The 10,543-nt window shown below is 39.6% G+C and overlaps 1 protein-coding gene across 3 annotated transcripts in view; it reads left to right on the top strand.

Moving 5' to 3' along the window:
* Positions 1-866: 866 nt before the first annotated feature.
* Positions 867-10,543, top strand: part of LOC146582614 (integrin alpha-6-like) — a 16,731-nt gene continuing 7,054 nt past the window's right edge. Inside the window, exons 1-13 of one of the 3 annotated variants that reach the window (XM_085245446.1) lie at positions 867-1,100; positions 1,176-1,297; positions 5,551-5,630; positions 5,710-5,980; positions 6,087-6,206; positions 6,346-6,559; positions 7,448-7,644; positions 8,340-8,428; positions 8,536-8,663; positions 9,096-9,185; positions 9,272-9,336; positions 9,893-10,032; positions 10,265-10,408. In XM_085245446.1, coding sequence (XP_085101572.1) covers positions 925-1,100; positions 1,176-1,297; positions 5,551-5,630; positions 5,710-5,980; positions 6,087-6,206; positions 6,346-6,559; positions 7,448-7,644; positions 8,340-8,428; positions 8,536-8,663; positions 9,096-9,185; positions 9,272-9,336; positions 9,893-10,032; positions 10,265-10,408 — 1,836 coding nt within the window. In that variant the 5' untranslated portion in view covers positions 867-924. Of the gene's footprint in view, positions 1,101-1,175; positions 1,298-3,141; positions 3,241-5,523; positions 5,631-5,709; positions 5,981-6,086; positions 6,207-6,345; positions 6,560-7,447; positions 7,645-8,339; positions 8,429-8,535; positions 8,664-9,095; positions 9,186-9,271; positions 9,337-9,892; positions 10,033-10,264; positions 10,409-10,543 lie in introns of those variants that run through there. The other 2 variants (XM_085245455.1, XM_085245463.1) reach the window with 2 other exon arrangements.

The raw sequence follows: 10,543 nt of genomic DNA, 5'->3' as shown, positions 1-10,543 counted from the left end.
AAAAAATTAATATTTCATTAAAAATGTGTCACATAGCCTCTTACCTGGCACCTTAATGTTTTAATTTGCTGAATCTGAGTAACAATGGTTAAAGACTAGTCCTGAGTCGTCCCCCCCCCCCCCCCCCCCAGTTATTGATCCCAAAATATTAAAAGTCACAATTGCTAGGTTTCACTGCTAACACTGCAGACTAACCAGTGCTTAATCTGGTGATGGATTTTATTGGTTGTGATGCAGTGCTCATAGAGCTCTTATAAGCCCCCTGGTGGAAAATACTCATGCAGTAAGACAAAGATTTGATTTATCCCAAGCTTAAAATTTGTCAGGAAACAGTGCTAACCACTGTGCAACTGTGCTGCACTGTACTTTAAAATCAAATTAAGGCTGATTTCAAAAATTTAGAACTAGAAGAGCTGAACAAGATTGTTTCTAGTTAACCCAAAACATCTTTTGTTATGAGACTATTTTTGAGCATCAGAGGTACTTCACCTTTACACCTTTCAAACTTTGACATGTGCACAAATAATTTTTCAAGTGAAAATGCAGAAAAAACTGATAGACTTGATTATTTGTGTGTAACATCTCTTGCACTGCTTTTTACAGCTGCAAATCAAGGCCAAACATAATCTCATTCATCTTTCCAGCTAGCTTCCATAAGAGAAGACGCACTCAATGGGTGTGACTTTTATCAACTCAGGAACTGGTTAATATTAACTTAAGTTATGAACCATAAAGTTAAACAGTGTGGCTTTGTGACTGTGAAGATAAATTCCTTCCCACCACACCTTGTATGTCTACGTCTACAATGAGCAAGTCAGCAGCTGCTAGGACCAATCCCTTTTCTAGGAGGGCTTACTCTCCACTTTGCGTTTCAAGAGCACAGCAAGAGAATGAGCAAAGTATACAGTTTTTAATTCAAATACCATGGCAAAGCAATGGCATATGGTGTGTCTTTGGATCATATGGCATTTTCAGACCTCAAATGTTACAGCTTTCAACCTGGACACGGAGAATGTACTGCAGAGAAATGGAGATCCAGGCAGCCTGTTTGGATTTTCTGTTGCCTTCCACCAACAGCTCAAACCTGCCAGAAAGAACCTGTGAGTGAAAGCAAAACAATTTGTAAGTTTGGAATTAATCAAACGTTTGTCTTACTGCTTGGTATTTTCCACCAGACTGCTGGTAGGAGCTCCACGAGCAAAGCATCAGAACCAGGTGAATGTTACAGGAGTTGTTTACAAGTGTGATCTGACTACAACATCTAAGAGCTGTCAGCCCATTGAGTTTGATGATAAAGGTTTGTGTACTTTGTCTGAAGCTATATTTATCATTGTTTTATGGTAGCAAGTTTATAAGTGTTTAATATTCAATACAGTCCGCTTGACAGTGCCACTCTTGCTTGTTATTCACATGCATTTCTTAAAGGAAAATTACATTATGCACACCACAAAGAACCACGTACAAACAATATAAAACACTTACCAGCTTAACAGCTATTGTATGCATCAAAGTTATTGCCATGTAAGTAAAATATAACATAAAATATTCGTATGAGTGTGTTTGATATCGGACAGCGACTGTTCATTGTACATGCTGATTGAAAATGGTTATGGTTTTAGGGTAGAAACTGTCCATGAATTACTTGGTCCGAGTTTTTAGTGACATGCGGTGACTGCCTGAGGACAGAATGTAAAACAGGTGATAGCCAGGTGGAGAGCAGTCTTTAACATGGTGTTGGGCTCTGGAACAGTTGCATGTGATTGCAATATGTTAGAGAGAACAAAGGGGGCAGCCAATGACTATTTCGACTGTGCTGATGGCTTCTATAGATCTTTATTAGTTATTAAGCAGCTAGCATAACACAATGTGAGACAGTATGTTTATACACTCTTGTGTGGTAAAAGCTCACTAACAGCTTTCCCTTGGTGACTTTTCTTCAACATTTTCATAAAGTGCAAACATTGCTGTGGTTATTTTGTCAGCGTCTTTGATGTTGCTGGCCCGAGAATCTTTCTTGTTGTATGATTTCACCTTCTTTACAAGCAGACTCATCTGCTGAAACAAGTCCAACTACAGTGGTGTTATATGCAGTTTAAATAAAGAGTTGGTAGGACAGACTGTGTGTAGTCTAAATTGTATAGAGAGCACAGTATTAGGCTGAGAACACAGCACAGTGTGGGGAATTAGTGCTGAGTGAGATAATGAAAGAGAGGTGGTGACTACACATTTTGTCAATGGTTTGCAAGAAAACCTTTGATGGAAGTTCAGGTGTGAGAGTGGAAGTCCAAATTTGCTGATCAGCAAAGTGACTAAAGCCAAATGACCCCCTGTGAAAGCTGGTTAGCTGTCCAGTTCGGGCAGTCACCCCCAGAGTGAGTGCAGCTGGTCTGTATGTTCAGACTGTCAACTGAAGGCTTTTTTGCTTCAAGGATAACAGGGGCTGGTGATAGCCAGGGTGAGAGATGGGCATGTGCAAGAGACAAATTAAAGTTCATAAAGACAGGCATGATTTGGTTGAGTGCATTCTTGGGTATTCCATCAGAGCCAGTAATGATTGAAAACAACCAGTGTCTGCATAGGATTATCTCTGAATGCACCACATACTGAACCAGAAGCAGATAAACTGCAGCAGAAGACCACACTGAGTGCAGCTGACAAACCTGCGATTTTTGAGTGATGCCATCATGTGGCCCAAAGTTTGCAAGAAATATTTTCAGTACTTTTCACAATATATGCCAAAATGGATTAAGACAGGTTTGAAGGCAAAACAGAGTGCAACCTGGTACAAGCAAGGTGTAAGAAATGAAGGGGCCAGTGAGTGTATATTTATATCGCACCCACCTTGTCATGATCCTGGGTCCTTTTGGCCCAGCATTTTGTGTTTTCTCTTCTTGCAATTTTGGTTCTGTTCTTCCTCTGGTTAGTGTTTACTCTGTTCTACCCATGTGTTCCTGTATCTAGTCCGCGTTTCTTAGTTTGTGTCCTTTCATGTGTAAGTTCCTGTTTTATTGTGTAGGTCTGCGTCTTATGTGAGTGTTTTCAGTTTGCCTCCCTAGTCTCGTCACGTTAATCACTCGCAGCTGTGTTCCCCACCTGTGTGTAATCTCCCTGTGTTCTCTGAGTGTATTTAAGTTGTGTTTTCTGTCATAGTAGTTGCTGGTTCGTCTGTGTTGTTTCCCCTCGGTCTCCCTGCATCTCTCCATGTGTAGTTCCCCGGACCTCCCTGCATCTTCGTTTCTGGTTTGTTTTGTTAGTTTTACCCAGTTTAGGTTCCAGTTTCATGTTCCCAGTGCCTTTGTTGTTTGTTTTTCCCTTCGTTAATAAATACTCACCTGCACCAGAGCTGCCGCTCCTGGGCCCTATTTCAGGAAGCCGGTTTAGTGCAAACTCTGAGTAAGTATACCCTGAGTTAACGAAAACTCTGGGTTTTCGGTTTCACAAAGCGAGTTTAGATTAATTCTGAGTGAGTTACTATGACGACACACTCCGTGAAGCTAACCTGCCCCCTAGCAGGTTTACTTCAACTAACCCTGACGTTCTCCGCCTCTTTGTCAGAAACCTGACTGTAGGAAGTGTCAGACATGGCGTGCCCCTTCCTTGAAGAGCCAGTAGATGTTGAAGCCCAAATTCTCCGCAGAGCTCTCCGCCGGGAGAGAGTGATTAGAGCGCGTTCGGACATTTTATCATTTCCTGATGATTTTCTGTGTGAACATTACCGTTTTTCAGCACAATCTATAATTTATTTGAATAACATCCTCAGGCCTAATATTGCTCATGTGACACATCGCGGACATTCTCTCACTTCTGTACATATTATTTGTATTGCACTTCGGTTTTTTGCAAACGGGAGCTTTCTGTATAATATTGGTGACGCTGAGCACGTTTCCAAGGCTACCGTCTGTCGGGCAGTCAGGAATGTTACAGTTGCACTGAAACGTCTCCTGCACTCGTCTGTGGTGTTCCCCGGTCATAGACCCACAAGATTTATCAAAGAGGGATGCCACAAAATTGCAGGTATCAGGATGAACGAAACTTAATTCATGATGTGGTGATACTTGAACTACTACTTAAATTTTACATTTATTTTCACGGTTCCCAGGCGTGATTGGCTGTACAGATGGCACTCACATTCCAATCATTGCTCCTTCAGTAAATGAAGGAGACTATGTGAACAGGAAGTCTTTCCACAGCATTAATGTGCAGGTACATAGTTCCCTGTAGCATTTCAAACTAACAAATTATTTCATTATAGTAATGGATGCTAATTTGTGTTCTCTGCACTGTGAAGATCATATGTGATGCTGCCAACATTATCACAAATGTGGAAGCCAACTGCTCAGCCTCTGTGAGTGGTGGTGGTGGTGGAGGACCCCCACCTGTTTTTCGGGCCTCCGCTTTTTTTCTGTTGGCTATAACGGGTCACATTCGAACATACAGAGTAAGCAAATATGTACTTGTAATGTGCTCAGATAATTTCAATAAGTGCTTACAGAGGGGAAATTAATGTAGCCTCTAACTGCAATTGATTTACATCGGACAAACAGACCAAGCACTATGGCTCATAATACAATTACACCTTACCTGTTTGGACTATATTTTTATATTTAATTTTTACTTGCTGCCAGGAACGTTTGGGGCCTGTTGGGTTGCACCTGCGCTCAAATCACATCACAAAATCAAATGTATAAAATAAAAAATAAAATAAAATAAAATAACGTGTTAAATGGGTGGAAATCCCTCGATCAATGTTTAAATTAACACTCACGCATTGACTCTGTCGGCTTTGTTTTGCCATGCATGCTCCCTTTCTTTTGCAGCTGAAGCTGTGTTACTTTTTTCTGCGGAATTTGCATGTTATCGGCATATGCTGCCATCAGAATTTCGGCCTCAAGCGCTGTAAGATACATTGACCGCGCCTTCTTTCCCTCCGTCTCCATGGTGACTCGCTTAATCTGTGCTCCACTAATCAGGGCTTTATGTATCCTCGTGCGCGCGCTTAACTTGGGGTTAAAGCAACTCCGCGTTGACTGAACTAATTGTTATCAGCCTTTCTGAAACCGAATATTCCGAGTTGGACAGTTCGGGGTTACTCAACCCTGAGTATCGTTTTTCACTCTGAGTTTTCTAAACCAGCTTCCTGAAATAGGGCCCTGGTCCTAAATATTCCACACGGCTTGCCCCGGCAAACCGTGACACACCTAAAACATTGTGCAGCAAAGTTATTAATTTAAACTCCTGTTTAATAGTCCAATACCATATATAACTACTTAAAATTGTGCCAAAATGTAAAGAAGAAAAAGAAGAGAAAACACATGCCAACACTTGCTCAAATTTCATTGTCAATATTTACTGAAGCGTTTAAGTGCAAAATAGAACAAGATATCTGTAGAATTTATCTCTAATGCTTTAAACAAAAGGCTGTTGTAAGGGTTTGGGGACCTAAGCAGCAAAGTATATTTATTTTAATGTAAATCTGTTTCTGGGAAGTAATCATAAAACTTTCTCTCAACTAAACAATAACAGAGTGAGCTCAACTATCTGGTTTTACAGAGCTCCTCAGTAGTAAAGGCATAAATAACCAGTGGATGGGAGTTAGAGTCACGAGCCAAGGTCCTGGTAAAAATGTAATGGTAAGGAATGCATTCAGATTTTAAAGGACATTTTAAGAAAGTCAACATCTTTTGTAAATCTAGCCTCCTTACCTTTTAGACTTGTGCGCATCACTATCAGGATTGGGACATAACCCCAGGTCTTTACGTTCCTCACCTGCTGACGGGTCAGTGCTACCTCTTAGGAGACGACCTGAAGGTGGGGGAAGAAGAAAGGAGCTGGCGGAGGGTCGTTTGTGATAGAGAACACTTAACAAGACGTCAAAAGGACCACGACTGGTTTGCCTACTGCCAGCAGGGTCATGGAGCATCTTTTGCAAAGGATAACATATCCCTTCTATTTGGAGCACCAGGAGCTTATCAGTGGAAAGGTACATTAGAGCTTAGCAGTCGAGTGGTTTGGCAAAATATATTCACTTATTCATGTTTTTTTTTTTATGTTTCATGTTGTTTTCACCCAAATGATCCTGCTCAAAGGAATAGTAAGAATGGAGGTTTTGGACAATCTGGACATCTACAGTGTGGATGCTCGCGAGACTGGAAATATTGACGATTTTAACCCAAAACTCATTCCTCTTAAGTCAAACAGCTACCTGGGTCAGTTTCTTCTCTCTTGAATACTGGTTAATGGTCAAGCAAATGTTAAAATTAAGATATAAATTTTAGTGGTGTCAATGGATAAAACTCTTACAAAGTGAAACATTACAGTGAAACAGCATCATCCTGTACTATCCAGGATTCTCCATTGACTCTGGAATGGCCCTCATCAGGAAGGGCGAGCTGACAATCGTATCAGGAGCACCCAGAGGAGGTTACAGCGGACAGGTGGCATTTCTGAAGGCAGACCCTATGGCACAGAGAAATCTGTCTGTGGAGCTGGTCCTCTCTGGACCAGGCCTGGCCTCCTCCTTTGGCTATGATTTGGCAGTGGTGGATCTCAACAGTGATGGGTAGGTTGAAGATTATGTCCATTAAACCACAGCCAGTGAAACAGGAAATATAACAGGTATGCACAGACACAAGCTTAACACCAAGACATCAGACATGGCAACAAGGAGGGAACACAAAGCTGTAGGACCAGGGCAGGCACAGATGCAGAACAGAAGGAACTCAAAATACTAAACCTGAGAACTAGAAATACTAGAACAGAAACCAAAATATTAATAGTGACAACCCTGAATAACAAATAATCAAGAAACACGAATAAAAAGGCTACAAAACACTGGGTCACCGACCCAGGACCATGACAATATTTTTATTGGTTGGTTCGTCCAACCCATCTATCTTCAAATTTCATGATGATAATCATCCATGTCCATGGTTCCTCTCATTGATTTATCACTAGAGTTCATTTCAGATTTAAAAATAAAGGGTTCCTGGGTGAGGTGTTCTGGGCATGTCCTACCGAGAGGAGGCCCCAGGGCAGACCCAGGACACGCTGGAGACATTATATCTCTCGGCTGGCCTGGGAACGCCTTGGTGTTCCCCCGGACAAGCTGGAGAAGGTGGCTGGGGAGAGGGAGGTCTGGGCTTCTCTGCTTGGGCTGCTGCCCCCGTGACCCGGCCCCAGATAAATGAAAGAAGATGGATGGCTGGATGGAAATAAAGGGTTCAGTCTGAGTATCTAATAGCAAAGATGCATTTCATGAAAAAGATTATAGATTTCTCTTTCTCTAAATTCAGAGAGCTGTCATGCTAACATCGTGAATTTTACACTCAAACACACATTATTCATCACAGATTAGGAGGTACACAGTCAATATAACTTTCTGTTTCTATTGCTATTCAGTAGTATTCATAGTAATTGGTTTTATATTGTGTTCTTTTGCTGCATGCAGGTGGGATGACCTCGCTGTGGGAGCACCGCAGTTCTTTGTCAAAGATGGCGAGGTTGGAGGAGCAGTCTATATCTATATCAATAACAAAGGAAGAAACTGGGAGAATATTGTTCCAGTCAAACTTCTCGGACATAAAGACTCCATGTTTGGCCTCGCAGTAGAAAATATTGGAGACATCAATCAAGATCATTATGGAGGTTGTAACATTTTAACTATGTTTACAGAATTTGAAAAAGTCACTAAATAACAATAGATAATATTACATACCCCAACCGCATTCACTACTGGGTAAACCACATCGAGTTATGTCATAAAATACACAAATGTAATAAACCACACTCATCCTCAGCACACAGCAGGAGTGTTTTATTGCTTATGAATTGGACTTTAAATTTGTAACAAATAGGACGTCTCATATCTTCTCAAAGTAACTATCAGGGTTTCAATTTAAGCCCTAAAAACAACAGGAATTAAAAGACACAAAAGACAAGTGATACATGGAGTATACTGTCATTTCTGAAGATTTGTTATGTTAATTTCCAGTTTGGACTCTTCTAACTTGCCTTTGCATGATTAACAAATACTACACAGTATCTTAGCCTTCCTAGATGCTATTTACCAACAAATTACTTAGGGATAGGCCCTCTCTTTGACATCATACAGACCCAAGAGTAGAAAAAAAAAGAAGCATGAAACAGAGTGGCTAAAGCAGTCTGACACTTCAGTCTTGGCTCACAGAGATGACTTTAGCCATGTTAAAAAAGAGGATGTTAAAAAAAAAAGAGGATCTACTATTGTAGGTGCTCTTTAAATGCATTTTTGGATAAACCCCCAACTTTGTTGTCTCTGTGTTGTCACCATGATTTGTATTAGTGTTTGCCTGTGTTGACAGATATTGCAGTGGGAGCACCGTATGAGGGCTCTGGACTTGTATACCTTTACTATGGCTCTCCAGATGGTGTCAACAGAGAGCCTGGACAGGTGAATTTGCTGAGCTTCCTCAACATCAGCGATTAAATTCAATAATATATGAATATTTACAATACAAAAAAACTTAATATCTTATCTTTATATCTTTTCTTGTTTAGATAATTTCATCACAATCAAAGAAAGTGAAACTGTTTGGATATTCTCTGACTGGTAACCTGGACGTGGATGATAATCAGTATCCTGACTTGGCTGTTGGATCTCTCTCTGATTCCATTTTTGTTTACAGGTGTGTATATATAGAGAGAGAGTTACTGCATAAGCACAAGATAAAAAGTAACCAATGATAAATGCATCCCAGCACTTAATTTTCTTTTTTTTATTTATACTTGAAGCTCAGTTTAATTTTATGTTAAAACAATTTCTCTATTCTGGATAGAAGCTAACCCCGAGCTCAGTTTTATTTTAATAGACACATTTTATCATTCTGATCATTTTATTCTAATCATATTGATTTACTTTTTTAAAACAAATATGCTGTATAAATACTTTTAAACATGCACAATAATTTATTAATGGTTCACTTTCTGACAGAACAACTTCAATTCCACAAACCACTACATGTAGTTTCAGTGTTTTAAATTCCTCTCTGGTTTTGATTCTATAAATATGAAGGTACAGAAAGTCTCATTAGTGATTTTCTTTCTCATATATGTTGCAGAGCAAGGCCAGTGGTCACCGTCAGCACCGCTCTTAAGATTGCACCAAATGAAATAGACATCGCAAAGAAACGATGTGATGAGCAAATATGGTAAGATGTTCAAAAACACTAATTATAACATGCTCTATCTGCAACGCTGTTGGGTTTTAATTGAACATGTCTGCACAAACTTCAAGTTTTTTTGCAGTCGAAGCATGTTTTACCTACACAGCACATCCTGAGTCGTTCAACCCTAAACTGAGTAAGTTTTCTTCGTTTAGTATTCCTTAAATCCATGGTTTGGAGGAATAGTAAAGGCTTATTATACGACCTTGATATGTGTACAATTTTGAGGACTAGAAAAATACATATATGTTCCCAGGCTATAAAAGGTACATATTTGTAGCATTTATTGTAGATTTTATGGTAAAATCTCAGGAGTTTGATCAAATACAAAACAATATCTTTGATGGTTTATTGTTCATTGACAATTTAAGTTAACTGAAAAAAGTAATGCATTCTGATACATTTGTTCTCTTTTTGACATGTTTATTGGTGCTAATGTGATGCAAAGGATAACAATGGTGCCAAGAAAGTTCTGGGATAAAACCTTCCTGTACCTGCTCTAGTTTGCATTTAGCATTTAAAGAATAATAGCTGGTCAATTTAAGTTGTACTGTGTAATTGTGTAACATTAGGTACATGTTGCTGTACATATATATGGGTGTGCTATAATCAGTTATTTACAGTAGTACTAATACTATGTTAACTGGAGTCAGTTGTTTCTAATCTGTTGAATGTACTTATCTATATTACAGTGCTCAACTTTACTTCTGATGCTGATTATGAGATGAAAAAATCAAGAGTCAGGGTCAACTTTATGGATTCATCTCAAGGAAAGCTGGAGCTGTCTGGTCAAGGGAGACAGGCCTGTCACAAAACTACGCTCCGGCTTTTGGTACTGTTTCATTTCGTTAGAAGACATACAGTCTCATAATGCTGCTTGATTTTCAACACTTTCACTTCACTTAGTCATATTGGACTTTGCAGAAAGTTACTTTAAAATGAAAATGTTTAAAATGTAGTACAATTTACAGAGACTAATAACATTTGTCATTAGGTGTTATACAAAACCTTGTGGGTAAAAAAACAAAATCACATTAAATCACAGCAAAGCTTTTTCGTTCCAGAGAAATATCAAGGACAAGCTGCAGAATATTCCTATCTCTGTCACTGTGTCTCTGAGCTCCAGTCAGACAACCAGTGCTAGTGCGGATCAGCTCAGTTTTACTCCTGTCCTCAACCGCTACCAGCAGAAGACCACTTCCTCAGAGGTAGAAATGAGTTTATATGCAGCTCTAGTCAAATTTATTCAAATTTTGCTGGGTGTATGAAGACTTAGAGAGTAAAGTTTTTTGAATGAACTCACGTTTTTGCACATTACACCTGCATGTGCATTTAGTTAAAAT

The sequence above is a fragment of the Mchenga conophoros genome, linkage group LG2, assembly GCF_057382185.1.
Source record: "Mchenga conophoros isolate Kocher_MC1m ecotype Shallow Benthic linkage group LG2, M_conophoros_male_GT1.1, whole genome shotgun sequence".
NCBI lineage: Eukaryota > Metazoa > Chordata > Actinopteri > Cichliformes > Cichlidae > Mchenga > Mchenga conophoros.
This window is presented reverse-complemented; position numbering and strand designations above follow the sequence as displayed.